Source organism: Hesperophylax consimilis, chromosome 12 (assembly GCF_061612785.1).
Source record: "Hesperophylax consimilis isolate HC1 chromosome 12, BYU_Hcon_1.0, whole genome shotgun sequence".
NCBI classification, from domain to species: Eukaryota; Metazoa; Arthropoda; class Insecta; order Trichoptera; family Limnephilidae; genus Hesperophylax; species Hesperophylax consimilis.
In genome coordinates, this window is record NC_142847.1 from 35,026,931 (window position 1) to 35,047,450 (window position 20,520).

Genomic DNA, 20,520 nt, shown 5'->3' on the forward strand with positions numbered 1-20,520 from the left:
GTTCTTCTCTAGATATAGTTTATTGATTGATACATCGATTTAAGGAACTTCTATTATGGCGGACTAATGTCTAACTTGGATAATGGTCTGGTATAGAAAGAGGCTGAGTGAGTAAAATAATGTAAAAGTAGTTAATAATTACACAAATTTACAGAAGAATATGTTGGCAAAGGGTCTATTGATACTGAATGTGTGGTGCATTATAACTGATAACTTACCCAAAATATCTTGATCATTATCATCATCCAGTTGTAACTTCTCCCGAAGCGCCTGAGCCACGAGCCGGGGCTGGACTTGACCTTCATCTTCATTCTGCAAATAAGAAGACATTTAGCATATGGAATAAAAGCTTCAAAAAAACAACATATCTTTAAAGCAGTGGCGGTTTATGGGGTTTAAAAGTAGGTAGGCACACCATATTTTAAGTAATATATTATACCTTTGTTTAACAACTTTTCACATTAGCGGAAGATCAAATCATTGTGATGATCTTTCATGGCAGCAAAATAATCGGTGATCTAATGGCAAAGTAATCCATACAGGCATGTGCATAGTATGGTGGTGGAAAATCAAAAACCATGTAACATACTATCAATGGCTGATCGGTGCTACTTTGGAATTGTTGTTGGAGGCGCGCCTCAATCGAAACAATGCGCGACCTGCCAGCTATCATTCGTTTCGATTACATGTGATTTCCCCACCCCCCTTCAACAACATGAAATCAGCAACTATCGGAGGCGGATCCTGCATCTGCCTCACGAGTGAATTTTGTACTGCGATATACTGCAAATGGAAATCCATGTTTGGGCAGCCAGTATGATAAGCTACATAAAGGCAACCAATCCTATGAAAATACAAATAGGTAATATTTAAATTGAAGTAACTTTTAAAAGACTTATAATATATTTTGGAAGCTTATTTTTTCCCCTTTTCTCTTCTATTTTTTTAGGAGAGGCACAGCCTCCCCTCCCTCATTGCACGAACCGCCACAGCTATGAAGGCATTATGAAATGAATAATGTTTTCCTGAAAAAGTTACCAATAACGACTACACCACTCTTGAAAGCCTCTTTCTAAGCTCAATATTTTTTACCCTTGTTTTTTCTTAAGACTGCAAGGTGAATGCTTGGTGTTCCATGTTTCTATATGACAAATAGTTCCACAAACAGTTACTATTATTTAATCTTTTCCAAATTTTGTATCGGAACTTAATTAGTGAGAGGTCTGGGATTTGCCCATAAACCCAATTGAAATTTACCTCCATGAGTTTCCGGTCCAGCTTCTCCTGGTTGTCCTGGTCCCTCTTCAGCCGCTCCAGCTTCTCAATCAGCAGCGGAGCAAACTCCTCAGGCTTCATCATGCTGCACTGCCCCTTCTGGATCCTGAATGTTCGAGGTATCACCTGGACAGACAGAAATATTTATACACTCACGTGTAAAGCTAAAAGTTTCAATAATCAACGAGAGTGTATGTAATCAAAGAAATAAATAAAGGTTTGTGTTTGTAATGCTTTTAGGCACACTTTGAATAATTCTAGTAGCACTTACAACATTATTCTAATACAGATATATTATGCCCGGGCTATTCATATGATAACCTGAAATCCAACTGTGTCTATGTTAGAGGGGGAATTAGCTAACAAACAAGTAACTTCACAGTATTCATATGTCTGCTAAACCTTTTAAACCTCAGCCATTTTCCAGTTAAAAGTATGTACAGTGGAACCCGCTTAAGAAGTTCCCGTTTAATATGTTTTCCCGTCTAAGAAGTTCAGTTTTTTCAACCCCGAAAAATTCCCATACAAAATACGCCTTTTTTTCCCGTTTAATATGTTTCCCGCCTTAAAGGATTTCCCGCCTAAAAAGTTCCAAAATATAATCCCCCAACAAAATAATTACCCTTTTAAAAAGTTTTACAGCACAAAATATAATTGTCAGGATTTAAAATGCCCAATAAAAATAACCATTTCGTTTTATGCTCCGCCATGCGGCTCCTTTGTTGTCATTCTGCATCTCAATAAAACCCATTTCACCGATTTGAAAAATGACCATTGCCCACTGGGAATAACCAAATGCAAGATACATTATATAAGCATGGGATAGTGAGCTCTAAAATACCCTTCTCTAAAGACCATTATCGCATAACGTTGCTGTGTCAGATGGACGGAACTGTTATTCTGAATGTATGCATCTCCAACTCTCACATAAATCATAATGCGTGCGATAGAGATAGAAGCATAAACAATGTGGATGGTTATCCATTGAAAAGAAAAAGGAGACATCTACTCAAATCGTATTTTTATTTAATTATTTAAATAATGTTGGGGGCCGCGAAATTTCAATTTCCGCGGAAAAATGTCGTCTTATCTCTAATCAATACTTCGTAAATCTGCATCTGAGAGGCTTGTCCATGCCGGTAACGCCGCGCCGCGAAGTTTGCATTTCAATATTATATTATTTCAAATCACTACATACTTCGTGAATCTGCAAATTTAAATATGGCCGTTGCGTTAAGCGCCAATTTTATTTTAATTTACGCAAATTTTTGGCAAAAAAAAGTTTTTCTCTTTAATTTTCAAATTGTATGAGAATTCATTCAACTGATTTTTTTGCAGTGGAAAACACGTGTTTAATAAACTATATAATATAAAAACCTATATAATATAAAAAGATTAAAAGTACCTTATATTCAGTTTTTTTAATTTTTGATTAAAGCAATATTTGATTTTAAATTTTGGAGAAACACCTTTTACTAAAAGAACATGTATCAACACCTGCTATTTGTACCCAGCTGTCAAGTAGTAGTAGTAGTAGTAAGCAAACTCGACAGAGAGTCAAACCATTGCCTTTATCAAATTTTGAAATGAGCTGGTTGGTGAATACCTTTTCAAATACGTAAATTTTAACTGTGCTTTATCCGATTTCATCAGCTTTACAGAGGCCAGTCTTCTACGAAATAAAATTAATTAAGCGGGAGAATTTCTTATCTCTTTGTAAATACATAGGCATCTTCGTGTCCTGGCCATGCGGGTTTCTTTTGTTATCATGCAGTCTCAAAATAAAACCACTTGTTTAATATTGGCAAAATAAATGCCATTATCAACAAGCATTGTCCATTGTCCAACGGGAATTTCCATATTCAGAATGTATGAAATAATGGACTCTAAATTGTCTTCCTTTACAGGATTTAGAGCCCATTATCGCATAACTTTGCTGTGTCGGGGAAATCTCTAAAATACTAATATTTTTTGACTGGTGTAAATTTTTAACACTTTGTAAAATTGACTTAATCTGACACTCTACATTAAATGGGACCTAGCATTAGGACGAAACATTTGACTTTTGTCATCTTTTCCTATCCTTTTTGTCAATATTTTAGACATCTTTCCTTATCATGAAAATGAAAATAAACTTTTAGTTTGGGTTTATGTTTCGTGGTTGGTGGTTGTGCTGTTACATTTCACTTTCATCCCCCTTTTCGTAATAAACATTTTAGTTTTTTTTTTGGTATTTTAAGTTAGTTTATCTTCTTTACATTTATTTGGTATAAGTAGGCAGTTTTTTTGTTGTCTAAAATCAACTTAAAGTGAACTTTTTGTAGCAAGCAGACGAAACATATGTTTCATTTCATCTACCTATTATACAATTACAATATTTATAAATCCTTCGATTGGATGTCAATTTGATACAAAATTAAGAGAAAATTGAAAACCCTCTTAAGATGTTTTCCTGCTTAAGAAGTTTTTTTTTGCCGGTCCCTTGGAAAACCTCTTAAGAGGGTTCCACTGTATTGTGTTCCATAAACAGATTTATTTGAATGACAAAAAGTTAATCTCGTGAACTTTATTGATTTTGCAATGTTTCCTATGTTTGTCTGTAATATGATACATTAAAATTGCGCCGACAGATGGGCGGATGTATGGCTTTTAGCACAGACTAGGTGTACGCGTCAAAAGATTAACCGGTCAGTGGCTGAGTTGACAAATGCCTCAGGTTCCCACCAAAGCGTAGTGGGTCCGATTCCTCTGCTGCATCATTGCACAAACAACACTTTTCGCTTATAATGATAGAAGAGGTGGTAGAATTTTTTGTAAAATTTTGTCAGTTTATACACCGTATTCGTAACACGGAAATGTTAGACAATTAAAGTAACATAGCAGATATTGAGACAACAATGTATGAAGGTAACATTTCCTCACCATGTCGTGCACGCGCGTGTCCCTGTTGTTGTTGGCGCTCTCCATCATGGAGCGCTGCTGTCGCATGTGCTCCCGGCGCGCCCCGTGGGCCCCCCCGCCGCTGCGAGCGCCCCGACACACGCTCACGCCATCGCTGCACAATACAATTGGTACTTATTACATATACACAAGTCACAAGGATAAAGCTCATTACACTCTCATTGTAGAAAAAGTCACAGGCGCATAAACATAAACCCATAGATGCGCCTAGTGCTGGGCTGGAGGCATCATTTATTCATGCATCAAATGATGCAGTTAGTGGTGATTTCTGATGAATAAGCAACAATACCTTCTTTTTGCTGCTAAAATATTTCTTAGGAACATTTGTTTGCATTCAAATGTATTTTCTTTTACAGGTAGTTTCAGAGAATTTGAACAAATCTTCAAATTTCAAAGTTTTGTGAAAGTTCTTTACAAGTTCTGTTATTATTTCAGTTCTGTAAAGTAACTGGATTATAATTATTTGATAACAGAACTTGAACAGGCCATTCACAGAACCTGAAAATGAATGTTGAAATTTGATGAACTGTTCAAATTCTATGAAACAATCCAACCCAAGTGTTATGCAACCAAATTAGGTAATTTAATGATAATGATTGATTGTGATTACTCTTACTGAGTCTTATTTAATATTTAGTAAAACTGACAATAAAAATACTAATTTCGGGTGTAATTCTGTCTGCAACTCCGGTTTAATGAACTTTCATTTGCTTTGAATTTGAGTATCATTATGAAAATTGGAATTGACTGTGGGAACAATTCAAACAAATAAACTGTAAACTAAAATTATTTTATTTTATTTTAATTAATTAATTAATTAATAATTCCATGTTTGAAAAGTGTTTGATTGGTGTTCATTGGAAACATTTGACTGTAAAATTCACGATGCAAATTTTTTTTTTTAAATACTTTCAGCATCACAAATCTTACAATTATAATATCCTGTGATTTTTTACAGGTTAATCTTGCTCTAAATACAAACATGAACAAAATAATTTTCTAATGAAGTAACATTACTACATAAAAAATGAACTATTGATCTAAACAATAATAACGTTAACTGATTGGGTAAAATCAAAAGGGAGGTATGGTACTCACATGCTGCTACCAGACATGGACAAGGCATCGGAGTCAGTCCTTCCGCTGCTCATCGATTGGAGCTCCGAGTCTTGCCGAGATGCAGGACAGTACGCCGTATAGGATAAGTGGGGCTGGGAGTACACCGAGTAGTTCTTCCCAAACACTCCACTGGTTATCCAAAGTTAAGCAACATGCCACGGGTGGAATTAGCCATCCATCAACAGCGATAGATTGATTAACCATCAAACAACAGCGTTAGATTGATTAGCCATCCATCAAAAGCGACAGATTGATTAACCATCAAACAGCAGCGTTAGATTGATTAATCATCAACCAACAGCATTAGATTGATTAACGGCATTGGATTGATTAACCATCGATCAACATTGTTAATTGATTAGCCATCAATTAACAGTGTTAGATTGATTAACCATCAATTTACAGCGTTAAATTGATTAATCATCGACCAACAGCGTTAGATTGATTAATCATCGATCAATAGCGTTAGATTGATTAACCATCGATCAACATTATTTATAGCGGCGTTTCCATTGTTAAATTGGGTGGATTTTGTGTGTTGATGCAGGTGTGTTGGTAATTTGGTTTTGTAGTAGAGGTTTTCCAGGTGTATATTGATTGGGCAGACATTTGGGGGCGGCGGCAAGCAAAACAGCGACATGGAAGGGGGGAAAGAAACAAAAAATAAAACAATCGCAGTCAGGAAGGGGGGGGAAATTAAAAAAAAAAAAAGATTTACAAAGTTAACAGTTAGGCAAAGAGTTGTTAACAATTAACCGGCACAAAATAGCACAATTAGCTTTTAATTTTGTCGTAATAACACAATATTTGCTAATTTGCGTGTCAATGTTAACAAATTTAAGCCAAAAAATAACTAGGAACAAATTTAAATGATATCTACTATGTACATATCTATAAATTTTCATGCTTTTCATAAACATTATAGTGGAATTAAAATTTGCTAATTTAAAAAATGGAGTCCTATAAAAATGAACAAACTAGTATTTAAAAGTATTACTAAAGCAAGCAGTAAAATGAGGGGTAAATTCACATGACGTCTTTTAGACTAGATAACGAAATAATTAGATTGTTCGATTATGGCCTTAATTCACGATAAAGATGAATTCAATGCTAGATATATTTCTATTCTCTTCTATCCTTTTTTCTCCAACTTCTTCCGCCATTCACTACTGTATACCACAATGTTACTGTGAAAAAACTACATTACATTGGTTATGATTAGGGGTACGTAAATTTCGTTTTTACGAAATAGATGCGATAAAAGCGAAATCTGCATTTTATTTGCGATAAAAGCGAAATTTGAAAATTAAATACTTTCGCACCTTTTTACGTTACGTGCTTTCAAATGTTGATCAGACGCGCTAACAATTATTACATCTGTTCAAAACAGACAGAGACGGCTATTTTATGAACCGAAAATTCTATCGATCACAGCATGATGTTGAAGACATGCTCAAAAGAGCTTGGATAAATTGTTGGTACACATGGGGCCGAATCCAACAAATGAGTGCTACAAGCACATTGACAGATTATTTTGTCCATCGGAAGCAGAAAATTTGCCCTCTTCTTCTGTCAATTCAAATTCCATAGTGGAAAGCTTGGCAAAAATTCCGTTTTTCAAAAGTGTACCACAAGACGAACTAATTGACGGGTACTCACATTTTCACAGACAATTACTTCGATTGGTCGGCCAAGAAGCTCCTGTGGATGTAATGCAAGTTTTAGTGTTGATAATTGCCCTGTCAATAGTGTTGATGCCGACAGGTACTTTAGTATCTACATATCTACAACATTGTCGTAACTGATCGCAGGCAAACAATGTAGAAATTACAGCAATGCTAGCCTTTAATTGAGTTTTTAACACCGTATTTCTTTTTTGCGAAATAAATGCGAAATTTTCTATTTTGGGTTTTTTTAAATGCGAAATCACGATTTTTTATTTGCGAAATTTACGTACCCCTAGTTATGATTTAAGATTTTCACGGTCAAATGTATTACAGTGATTTGTTTTTGGGGTATTATGCCGTGTTGCGCTACCTCCTTTTATATATATTACACATCTGCTCTGATGATGGACACTGCAATGCTGACCGAAACGTTGGCTAAAGAAGGACATAGTGCAACACGGCATAATACCCCAAAAACAAATCACTACACTACATTGACTTCAATTCGACTGCGTCACGTATTTCCCTTTATTTTCTTCTACCATTCAAACCACTCTCTAAACACTCCTGGCACTAATAAGAACAAAGTTTGAAATTTTCCGCAATATCGGACGAGTTTTCGAGTTTTGCGAGCACAAACATAAACAGGCTGAATGTGCTCAATGCTAAAAAAACATTGCAATAACTCGTATTTTGTCCAACACAGATAGCAATAGAGTATTCTTGTGTACTCTACGGAACAAAACCGATACAGACTCATAAAAGTGAGTACAGTAGAACCCCCTTAATTCAAACCACAATAATTCTAAAAAACGCACTATTCAAAAATTTCGCAAAAAAATTTTTTTTATACTAAATGATTTTTTTAATTCGAAATTTGTTGATTTGTAATTCGAAATTCATTTTTGTTTGCGCACGAAAATTGGTTCGTGTAATTCGAAAGAATTTGATTTTTGAAAAATCATAAAATTTCGTAAAATCTGAAAGATGGCCGTGGTGGTAAAACGCCGAAAAATGTATTTTTACGTGGTTATACATCGTTCTAATTAGTATTATTATTTTGTAAATCTGATTCGGTTTTTACTGGAATGACATATTTTTTCAAATTTATTTCGAATATCTGAGTTTGAAGGGCCGAGAAAATTCGTTTTAAGCGGAAATATGTCGTATTTTCACGAATTTACAACAAATATCTGAATTAAAGAGAAAACCATAGAGTCGGCCCGAAATGTCGATTTACGCATAAATATATTGAATTTATTTTGAATATCTGAATTTTAACAGCCGGCCGCGACGGAAATCGGCTGCGAAATTTCGAATTCTCGCGGAAACGCGTGATATTTTTTATGAATTTACTTTGAATAACTGAATAATTGATATTATTACGAATTTACTTCAAAGATAAGTATCTTTTGAAGTCCCGACTTTCAGCGTTTTTTTTTTTATTTCGTTTTTTCAATGACCGCCATTGCTTTCACGTTGTGAAATATTTGTCAATTTGTATTAATTGTTTTTATATGAAACGAAAAAAAAAAAAATTTACAAGTAACCTTCATAATACGTTTCTGTAATTAAATATGTTTTTTGGTTTTGTATGAAGTGGTACTGTTACAGTTTACAAAAAAAACAAATGTGAAAAATCAAAATTTTGATACTTTAAAATTTCATGTGTCCGTTTGTAATACAGTAGAACCTCGTTAATTCGAAATCCAGCGGACATCAAAAATCAAATTTCGAATTAACGAATTCCCACGTATTTCGAAATTTTATGAAAAAAAAAAAAAAAAAAAAGCCGAAAATCGATTTTCTCGGCCGCCTCTTCAAATCCGGGTGGTATTTTAGTTGTAAATTCGTATTAATACCAATTATTTCTTTATTTTCGCGGTCGATTACCGTAGCGGCCGGCCCTGTAAATTCAGATATTCGCAATAAATTCGTAAAAATGCTATATATTTACGCGTAAATCGAGATTTCGCTGCCGATTTCGGTCGCGGCCTATCCTTTAAATTGAGATATTCGTAAAAATACGATATATTTCCGCGTAAATCGAGATTTCGCGGTATTTTTCTGTCGCGGCCGGCCCTTTATTTCAAATATCTGAATTTGAATTCGTAAAAATACGATATATTTCCGCGTAAAACGAGGATTCGCGGCCGTATTCTGTCGCGGCCGGCTCTTCAAATTCAGATATTCGAAAAAAAATCATAAAAATGCTATATATTTACGCGTAAATCGAGATTTCGCTGCCGATTTCGGTCACGGCCTACCCTTTAAATTGAGATATTCGTAAAAATACGATATATTTCCGCGTAAATCGAGATTTCGCGGCCGTATTCCGACGCGGCCGGCTCTTCAAATTCAGATATTCAAAATAAATTCGTAAAAATATGATATATTTCCGCGTAAATCGAATTTTGTCGGCAGTTTTTCGTCGCGGCCGGCCTTTTATGTTCAGATATTTGAAGTAAATTCGTAAAAATATGTCATATTTCGGCATGGATCGAAATTTTTCGGCCGATTTCCGTCGCGCCGTATTTTTTCAACGCGGATATTGGAAGTAAAGTTGGTAAAAATACGATATATTTACGCGTAAATCGAAATTACGCGGCCGAGTTTCGTCGCGACCGACCCTTTAAATGCAGATATTTGGCGTAAACTCGTAAAACTACGACATATATCCGCGTAAAATGTATTTTCTCGGCCCTTTAAACTCGGATATTCAAAATAAATTTGAAAAAATACAACATTCCAGTGTAAATCGATTCAGATTTACAAAATAATAATACTAATAAGGACGATGTATAACCACGTAAAAATACATTTTTCGGCGTTTTACCGCCACGGCTGACTTTTAGATTCAGATTTATGAAATATTATGATTTATTTTTGCAAAAATCAGATTTTTTCGAATTACACGAACAAATTTTCGTGTGCGGACAAAAATAAATTTCGAATTACGAATTAACGAATTTCGAATTAAAAAAAATTTTGTATGAAAAAATTTTTCAGCGGAAATTTTTTTTGCGAAAATTTCGAATTACGCGTTTTTTCGAATTATCGGGGTTCGAATTAACGGGGTTCTACTGTATTATGATCTGAAAGAATCTTTCATCTGCTTTCAAAGACAGTATTTTAGTTTTGGATACACTCAAAAACAGCTAAAAAATAATTGCAAATTAATGTTGAACGGGAATATTTCTAAATAAATCATGATTCTGACAATTTGACGACAATATCTCAAAAGACCCCAGGGGTTAATAAAGATATATAATGTCTTATTTATAAGATGAATATTTATTTTTGCCAGCATTTTAACAGTAAACATGTGAATCTCAAGAATACGTGAAAACAATCACAATCACAAGAAATGAGCACAATCGAACAACCAAATGAAGAATAATGGAATTCTAACTAGGACTATCTGAACCTCGATTGGATCACTCACCCGTGCATTGTCTCTGTGTGCAGTCTCCTCTTCTGGGTGGCCATGAGCAGCTCCTTAGTGAGGCGCTGCGGGGGCAGGCCGGTGCAGGGGGGCCCCGGGGCGGGCATTTCCGAGGGGGGCAGGGGGGGGTGGTGCAGGGACAGCTCTTCCCCCTCGTGGAGGGTGGCCAGAGGGGGGAGGTTTGCGGCACACAACTGCAAATACAAATTATACGTATTTAAATCAAATTTCAGAATACATCATTATTAGAGGCTTTTATGCGAGTACCGCACAAGAGTCCCGACTGCTCCCAACCGTCTGGGGCCAATGAGACTATGGCATCCCTAATTGGGGTACGTTGAAAGGCTGAAGCTAGAGGGGAGACGAAGAAGGTGGGTAAGAGAAAAGTAGCAATTCAGATCTATTCACCAAACACGGCTAAAGTAATTTCAAGCAACTTTTCTATTCTGAATGATGGTCTTAACAGGACGATACTGAAAGTATCTACCACCCTAAAACGTGCCACAAACATACTATGTAATATTTTTTATAAATAAATTGTGAAATAACACAATTTAATCAAATAAAATTTACTTGCGCATGCCGGAATTTGAAGCCGTGCTCCGGATTCGTAGCCAAGGATCATAACCATTCGACCATAGAGGACGTCAAGTTGAAAAATACATAATTCAGAAACCAACTTTGAGGGATTGGACCGTGTTGCCTGAATGTTAACTATGGGCCACTTTTTAAAAAAAATGACATTATTCTTAACTCTGTAACTGTAAAAAAGGGGTTCGATGTCCATTTTTTATTATAGACAGTGGTGAAAGAATGGTCAATGTTTAACCTTTTGAACGCGTTAATTTGCTCCGTTTTATCTATACCAGTACGCCATACATATTTTCAAATACCTATGCACGCAATTAAATGTCTAATTATAGCATTCTGGCACGATTTATTGGACTATATAGACAGAACAGATTATTCTCCACAATATGAAAACAAATCCTCGTGTGTCAACACTCTTAGATGTTTATAAAAATAAAAACATAAAATTTCATACAAAGACGCACCGTATCTTTTGAATATGGTCCCGCCATTCACTCGGCGTCACAAATAAACCACTCTCGGTGTGTGTGTACTTAGGCCACTGCGTTGATAGACACAAGTGGGACACCATGATCACTTATCATTTTTAGTTATGAAAAGTTGTAAATGACATACTAGTACTAACGCCATCCGTTGACAAAAATGTAAACTAAAGGACTAAAAGGCGCACTAGACTATCAATCTTTTTTTATGAAATACAATTTTATTTTTGAGAAATTCTTGTAGATGTCAGCATCGTGATAGTTCTATGAATGTCCAAGTGAGCAAGAAGTACATTTATGACGAAAGAGCGCTGGAATATCGGCCGTCAAAGTTTCCGTATCAACTGTTGATACAGCCGCGTGTGAGTATAGACTTTTTGCCGTAACAACAGTTGATACGGCCGCGTGCAAAGAGTTAAGGAAGTCAGAATAACATAAAAGTTCTGGTGCCCATACATGTTATTTTACTTTTTTTTCTCTCACAATATCTGAACAATTCTAAACTTTCAACAAATACATAAATTTAGGTGATGAATGATTTATAATTGAAACGAAAACAAAAGACCGTTCCCTAGTGTTATCTGATATGAGTGTGCGGGCGACAAGTGCGGCGTGGCAAGCCACCAATGAGCTCTAACCAACTACTTGTAGTGACACACTACTATAATAATATGAGCCTAATACTACTACTATAATATTTGCAGCGCAAACCTAGAGCATTCAAGACATGCAGTGCGGGATGCGTAGCACATCCTGGAAACTTTGATATTCGCGACGAAAGTGCGCCGATATACCTGCGGTTTCTAGCATTCTCCGGGCGGCCCAGTACTACTAATGCTCAATCAAATACTAGCACCTGGCGACAGCTGCTTCGCCCATCGCACCCGCCGTCGGGTTCCACCCTACATCACCACGACCACACTCCAGCACCATTTATCTCCACCACCATGGTGTCGAACATCAGCCAGGAGGAGTTCGTCATCAATCATCTACACTAACCACGATATTGAGCATCTCACTGGAGGACCAGGAAGATCCGTGACCTACTCCACCAGCTGACCATCATCAGAAGTCTCCGCCCGCCATGCGTCGAGCACAGATCCCCATCCCGCCATAGTGTGACCTACACGGTATGCATCCCGTCGTGATGCGTACAAACTACAACACTGTCCACATAATAAAGACACAGTGATTCATCATAACATCTTTCATTGTCTCTACCCACTGTTACCCACACACTTATTACTTTCAGAGTATAGTGAGTATGAAAGGTAACTACCTCTTTAGCGCTGGATGAGCTGGAGAGGCTTCCGCTGGAGGAGGTGTGGGCGGCTTGGGATCCCTGGGCAGCGTGGAGGTAGGCATCCGACTTCAGGAACGACAGATACGTTGTCGCCTTTATCAATGCCTCCGTCTGAAATTAAAAACACACATTCATTTATCTACAAGTACACAACTACCCTTTATATACATATCATTAAAAAAGTTGAACGAAAAGTTTTTTCAAACAATTTTTGTAGTTCAATAAAAGCTGATCAACTAAACGTCTGATCATGTTATAAGAGCAATTGTTCAAGACAAACATGAACAATTCATAAAATTTCAAAATCAATATTCAAGTTCTGTGAAACACTGGCCTTTAGTAATCTTGGCAAATAACAAAGTAAGCCTTATTGGTAGAGATGGCAAAATTTCGTTTTAACTAAAAACGCGAAAAAATATTTATGGTTCGAAAATAGGGCATTTATAAGTTTTCTTTGCGTTTCAAGGCATTTGAAAGTGTTTCCAGTGATTTCTATTTCGCGAATTAACGCAAAAAACGTGATTTTTGCCGTATTTCAGCTAAATTATTCTATTTAGCGAAATAGGCGCGAATTTCCCGAAAATACCGGGTATTGACTGACAGGTGTACGAGAATGAAGGAGCCTACTATTGAAACGTGCGCAATGCTATCATTCAATCAGTAAAGTGCCTTTTCCATTGTTTTTTGTATTTACCTGTATTTCAAGTATGCCTACTTTATTTCATTTTTGGAAGCCTGTCCTACCTCTTTTTACAATTTTGTTACTATTTTATGTGTAAATATTTAATATTTTTAATTTATACTGTACGCTGAATTTAAACGCTTTCCGAGAATATAGCGTATTTCAGAAGTCAAAGAACCATACAAATTGGAGAAGCTGATACAGTAATATTTAGTCCAGTACAACTAAAGAAGAATTGAGAAAAATGCATAAGGAAGGTAGTTTCATGTGAATGTGCAGGGAAAAGTATTATGCCTACTTTATTTCATTTTTGGAAGCCTTTCCTACGATTTTTTATAATTTTGTTACTATTTTATGTGTAAATATTTAATATTTTTGTACTGTAGGCTAAAATTGCTTTTTGACATTACACAATTTGTGCGAAATAAATTACGCCTATTGATGTTAATCGCAATCTGCATTTGTTGTGTTTGTGTTCGACCCGTACTTAGAGTTTCCTTCCTTATTAATTTATTATTAAAATTGAAGGTTAAACATATATTTTACCAAAAATACTTAAAATATGCACTAAAAACATTCAGGAAATACATTTTTTTCTATTTAGCTACAAAACGCTAAATTATGCCTCAAAATGCTATAAAACGCTAAATTTCCAATTGTTAATGCTAAAAAATCTGAAAATTAATGCAAAATTTTGCCATCTCTACTTATTGGAGATTGTTTTCAATTTAAGAACCAGTTTAGTTAAAAATAATATGCAATAGATTTACACAGCAAACAAAGCAATGAGGAGAGAAGATGTCTGTCATATTATATATACAGTTTCTCACCTCAGCTTGCATAGAATCGAAGATATCGGCATCCAGTTCCTCCTCATCCTTGAGCACCCTCTTGATCCGCCGCCGCACATCCTCCGGTATCGTTAGCTGTGATTTTCTGATGAAGCTGCAAATACAAACATCCTTAACATTAGTCTCCGAAAGGCTGTAAAGCAGATTAAATGAGACAAGACTGCCCTATATGATGAAACAATACCTAGGTAGCGTAAGAAATCAACTCATTGTGCTATATCCCATGTTTCACATTAGTTCTTTGCAGCAGTCCAGTCCCTTTGATAAGGTTCACGAGGGTTGTCGCAATGTTTCCTGGTTCCACAATGCAACTCCCCAGGTAACTGAGCTTTCTTTTTATCAAGGCGGACATTGACAACATGGGTGAATCAGTTTTGTTGTTCGTTTTAGTTATTTAAAGCGGAGACGGTTTACCATAGTTCCGGTGACTACTCTAGCCATGGGCCCATCGTGCTGTCTCCCGTTTCACCTCATTCCTGTAATAGAAACACGGTCCCTTTGATAAAGTATACCAGTGTTATCATTGGATATTTGGCTGTCTACTGGTTCCACACTGTTTCTTCCCAGATAGCTGAGACTTGTTCTCACCAGGGTGGGATGTTGGAACCATGGGTGAATTGGAAGTCTATTGGTGCACTCTACTCCCAACAGCTATATGTGTTATCTGAGATGGCATCCATTTAATAGTCCTACCAGTTCTCTCAGTGAGTTTCTGTCCATATTGAGTAGTTGCCTGTGCCGTCTAGGGTCTGGTCCTTGGTATGTATATGAATACTTTGGATTGTCCTTCCGGTGCTGGGATTTGACCCACTTTTCAATATGTAGTTTGGCGTGGCAAACTGCCTTTCCTACGGCAGGCTACTCATTAATAGACATGTGTATTACAATTCATTGCTTTACTCCATTGGTCTGTTAACAAGTGTCATTTGGCTGACCAAATGTAATCAGAACATTGTTCTGTATTGACAAACAATTACATTGAACTTACTTGTAGATGGCCGCCACCATAGACTTGAGGAGTAGGGGGTCCCTCTGCTGCTTGAGACCCTGACATGCAAAGTAGAAGTCCAGGCGGTCGGCGTGCGGAGCTCCGGCCTCGCGCACAAACCACTGGAACAGCCGGACTCCCTCGGCATCCTGGCGTAAAACAAACAATAACCATGTTAAATATAGTCACCAATGTTAATACTCTCCGAGAGTTCTAAAGAGACGAGCGGAAGATCTAAAGACATCTGCCGGCTACGAATGGGTGATAGCTGCCAAGAAGAAGGAAAATTGGACTTATTTGAAGGAGGCCTACGTCCAATGCAGGACGCCAGAAGGCTTATCAACAATAAATGTTGATATGGCATTCCGTACATACGTCAATTCTATAGAGAGTGATATCAAGTACGGTCCTAAGTCATTTTAGGACTTTGGACAATTCACCAAGAAAGGATGGTGGAATAACAGACATCATGATGCATGAGGAGAGAAGCTAGAGGAGGGGATGTAGCCAATGCGTTTGCGGCTCATTTCCAATCCATACTTGTTTATGTAGTGGGGAGAGCTATCTTGTTGTTAAATAGAATCACTTCGGATATTGATGAATATAACATCAATGAAGCAGAGTTTAAATGGCAAGCTTTATTGCTGCTCATAGAAAACCTGCTAATATATGTTTATTTGTTTTCCTTCCCTAAAACTAATTAAAATTCTATTTAAAATGTTTTTAAAATAAATAAAATGATTGAATCAAAGAAGGGTACTATAGTCAGACGAACTATGGATACCCATATCTATTTTGAGACCTTCTAAACACTCTAGGTCTTGAGCGATGGCTGCCTAAATTTAAGTAATTATTTTTACTAATTTAATTCTAAATTCTCGCAAATAACTCAATTATAAAACCTACAAATATGGGATAAACGGTGAAATATTGGTGGGTTCATTGGCTACTGACCACAGAAAGCAGTTTTTATATGTATTAATATTCGGAGGGCGGATGAATCCAAAACTGAATTCCCGCAAATCTCCTTCACTCAAGTCATTTTTTTCATAAATACTCCATCGCTCGAGTGGATATGTAATGTGAGATGTGAAGTGAAATGTGATCTATGTAAAGGGAGGTGTGATGTGAAGTGTGCTATTGTAAGAGGTTAGCGGTATTACCTGCAGCAGGTCTCGCAGGCTGCGGGCCCAGCGCAGGTAGGCGGGGGGGGTGGAGGGCGTCTTGGCCCCCGAGCCGCCCGAGTAGCCCGGGGCTGACACGCGGCGGGGCACGGCCGGCGCCTTGCTTCCATGGTACCTGCAACACAACAACAGGTTACTTTTGAATAAAGGGCCTGCCTTAGTAAAACACAATATAAACCAATAACACAACAAGAGGGAGTTTATTCCAAGCATTAGGGCCTAAACTGATCTCCTGCAATGCAAGTACAGTACCTCTATCAGTAATCCGACAACTACTATAATCTGTTTTTCTTTTACAAGTTAAAAGCACCAAATCAATCTCTATAATTCACTGGTATTCTTGTGACTAATTGAGTAGTCCGCTGTGTTCCTATACTCAAGCTTTGTACACCGGCGGGTTGGATTATACACACACAGTAACTGTAAAGCCATCTAGCTCGCTCTCGCTGACCGATTTACCAGTCACAGGGGTTAATTATTGTTGTTTTAGAACATTCCGGTTTTCAGTTAGTCCTCTGTATATTCTAGAAACTGTCACATTTTCGATAGTCGTGTTTCTTTGTTTTTACGAACCTATTTTAATTTTTAGCATATTTGTAGGCATGTCCTTTAGTTCGTTTAACTAACTAACTAGCCGTTTCCCCGCAGGGGTAGGCAAAGAGGATGGACCGCCAAAAAACTCGGTCTTGGCACATACTCCTTGCCTCATTCACATTCATACATACAGAAACTTGCCCGGTTGTCAGATTAGTTAGTTAGAGATTACCTTGTATGGTTTGTGGTGAGTGTGAGTGAGTGAACTGACCTGTTATGGTGGTGAGAGATGTGCTCGCTGTAGAGTGCGGGGGGTCGCCCCCTCTCCTCCCCGGGCACCGGTGGCAGAGACGACCTGTCAGCAAGCTTGCCTTCCCAACCTGACAACAACACACACAAATACTACTTTTTTGCTTGTATTCAATTCGGAACATTTTGTTTAACAGTCTGCTAACTCAAGCAATGCTACAAATGATTTATCTGTAAATTCTATATGGATAGTTCGGAAAATGTACAAGGTGACAAAATTACCAAAAATCCTCAAACTGCAATATTTTAACTTTAACTTGCAATAATAAAACTAGGTTAAATAGTTACTTATGTAACCTACTTAAACTAGTTTTTGTTTCATCACTTTTCATAACTTTATAATACTTTTTATAGGTGTGTTGAATTGTCATTTTGATGAGTTATCCGGTCACCATACCAAAATGTCTCTAATTAGGTGAAGTTTGAAAACCAGTGAAGGCAATTTCGAAAATTTCACCTAAAATTCCAGTATCTACATATTTCACACAGAACTTTAAAACTTTCTTGAAACCTTATACATTTTCTTATTTTATTTTTATTTGAGTATATAAAACAGGCATGGTGCCCAAAAATTAATATACAGGATGTTTAAATACATAGTAATAACTAGACATCGGATTATATGCACTACCAAAGTGCCAAAATATGCATGCAAACATGCACTAAAAAAGGCCGAAATATGCACTAAAAACTCTTGATTTGCCCAAAATATGCACAATGCAAAATCAAAAAACCATTTATATTTTTATATATTTTAACTAAAGACCGTACAAAAACAGTGAAATATTCTTAAAATTATGCATAGTTTTTGTGACAATATACAACTAAGTATTTTTCCAAAATTTCGAGCTCAAATTTGTGACGTTTGTCACCCAGTATTAATTTGTACGCCGAAAACGATCTCTCCACGTCAACTGACGTTATTGGACAAAATTTAAAATTTGGCGCCATTTCTGGAGATATCTGTTTAGGCAGGGTATGACCTGTGCCGTTGATGTAGGCATTAATGTTCTTCATATCTTCAAGACTCGGCTTTTTAAGCAAAATAGAGTCTAACTTTTTACGAATCTTTTCTGATATTGAATTAGGAAGGGCGTTGGCGAGTTCGATCATTGTTTCCAGTATTTCTATTGCTTTAATTAGAGGAAGGTTTTTTGTTTCCAATTTTTTTTATGGTATCTGGTAACTTGTGGAAATGTGTTGAGATGAGGGCGATATTCTGTTTAATGGATGCGTCTTCAAATGCTAGCTTGCTTGAATGAATTGCAATGGCCTCAGAACTGTCAAATTGCCCAACTACTTGTTTTACGGCCTCAAAATTTTCAGCATAGAATAATACTGCCTTTAGCCAAGTACCCTATACGTAGATGATACCTCCCGCTATTAAACGAAATATGCACGATTTGGGAAAAAAGGCTGAAATATGCATTAACGTCGTAATTAGAGAGTTATATGCATTTGCATATGCAAATATGCAAATGCATATAATCCGATGTCTAGTAATAACAAAAATAGTAACAAAAATTATAGTAATAACAAATTATAATTAACATTCTTATACACCTTATACAAACTTCTGGCGGGAAGGGTAGATCTACCTTTTGCACCACTTCTACTTAAATGGCGGGAAGGCATTGCTGTCTGATAATTTTATATTATTCTCTTTGGAATGGTTCCAACTAAATGTGAACAAAGTCTTCAAGATCTTCAACTTCTCTTCTTTTGTGTGGAAGAATATTTTTCAAAAGGAAACTATATTAAACCCTTATAATGGATAATAAATACATCCTTACACTTATAGAACTGGAGATGTGGAAGTTTTGGTTTTTTTGTAATGATTTGTGTGAAAATGAAAACATTTTTTTTTTTAATGTAATAAAATATGTATATTTTTAATGTATTTTATTACATTAAAACATCACTAAATGGCCAAACACTGATTTTAACTTCAATTTATGGAGTTTTATTACAAAAGTAGACTTTAATTTCAGACAATAATTTTAAAATTGAGGTGTGGTGCAAACTATGTAAAAATTTCATTAAAATATATGTATTATGGTTAGTACACACGCAAAGCTCACATCAACAGATAATATAAAGCACAATAGCGCTCGCCATACAATCCCATACAGACCCGACACACGTAAAAAGATAACGCGCTATAAGTGTGGTTCTGAACTTCGCTAACCGAATTTATTTTACGTAACCGCTCCCGACGCGATATTTGAAAAGTTATGCGTCCCCCTCTCCGCCGCAAAAAGGAGAGGGGGTCATTTTAATTACGGAGCTACCAACTAAGTTCCGTGTTCCCTTAGTAAAGTTGTCACTTTGACAGATGAAATTATGTTCCTCGGCCGCTCTCGAATTCAACTGACCCCCTCTCCTACCATAGGTACAAATATTTGATAGCGTCGTGTGTCGGTAGAAAAGATGATGCGCTGTACATTAACTTTTGATGTGAGCTTTGCGTGTGTACTAACCATTATTTTCAAAGATAATAGCTGTTTAAAACAAAAACCATTTTCTCAAATGGAACCCTTGGTTTCTCCAGCACGGAGTGTGTTAAGTACCTGTACATAATTTACAGATAAATTTAATAAGTTATAGTATTTGTTGCTTTGCAGACTACAGTGTGTATTTTTGGGTGCTGACCGTAGCAGGGTACAACAGATTGTCATCACTATAAACTAGGTTAGGTTAGGATAGGTTTATTTTAGTTAAAGATAATAACCATGTTAGCTGTCTGCTTATTGATAATGTACAAAGTTGACTTTTGACATGTCGTCCGGGCTATGTAGACAAGATATTCCAGAATACAAAAACTTATTTTAGGAGAGGAAATAATTCATTTTAGAAAGATTAAATATTAACACAAAATTACTCAAAAATTGATGCTTAAATTTATGTACAAAAAAATATCTGTTTTCCATCCAACATACTTTATAAGGAATGTAATGTTATGTGTATAAAACAGCTTTATATCACTCAAATACTTTGTCAATTTTTTATCAATATTAAATTTGCTGAAAGAAGACAAAAAAAAGCATGCAACCAGAGATGTGCAAAATGGGTACCCAAAACCATTTGAAATGCAAAATGGAAATGGGTCAAAACTTTTCCATTTGAAAA

At 36.4% G+C, this 20,520-nt stretch overlaps 1 protein-coding gene across 5 annotated transcripts in view; it reads right to left on the minus strand.

The window, feature by feature from the left end:
• Positions 1-20,520, minus strand: part of Axn (protein axin) — a 251,789-nt gene that overhangs the window by 5,391 nt on the left and 225,878 nt on the right. For all 5 annotated transcript variants that reach the window (XM_089638388.1, XM_089638384.1, XM_089638385.1 and 2 more), the window contains 10 exons: positions 17,354-17,462; positions 16,528-16,663; positions 15,365-15,513; positions 14,356-14,470; positions 12,820-12,954; positions 10,468-10,661; positions 5,335-5,484; positions 4,198-4,330; positions 1,258-1,401; positions 219-312 (listed from right to left, as the gene is read on the minus strand). In XM_089638388.1, coding sequence (XP_089494514.1) covers positions 219-312; positions 1,258-1,401; positions 4,198-4,330; positions 5,335-5,484; positions 10,468-10,661; positions 12,820-12,954; positions 14,356-14,470; positions 15,365-15,513; positions 16,528-16,663; positions 17,354-17,462 — 1,359 coding nt within the window. The remainder of the gene's footprint in view (positions 1-218; positions 313-1,257; positions 1,402-4,197; positions 4,331-5,334; positions 5,485-10,467; positions 10,662-12,819; positions 12,955-14,355; positions 14,471-15,364; positions 15,514-16,527; positions 16,664-17,353; positions 17,463-20,520) is intronic.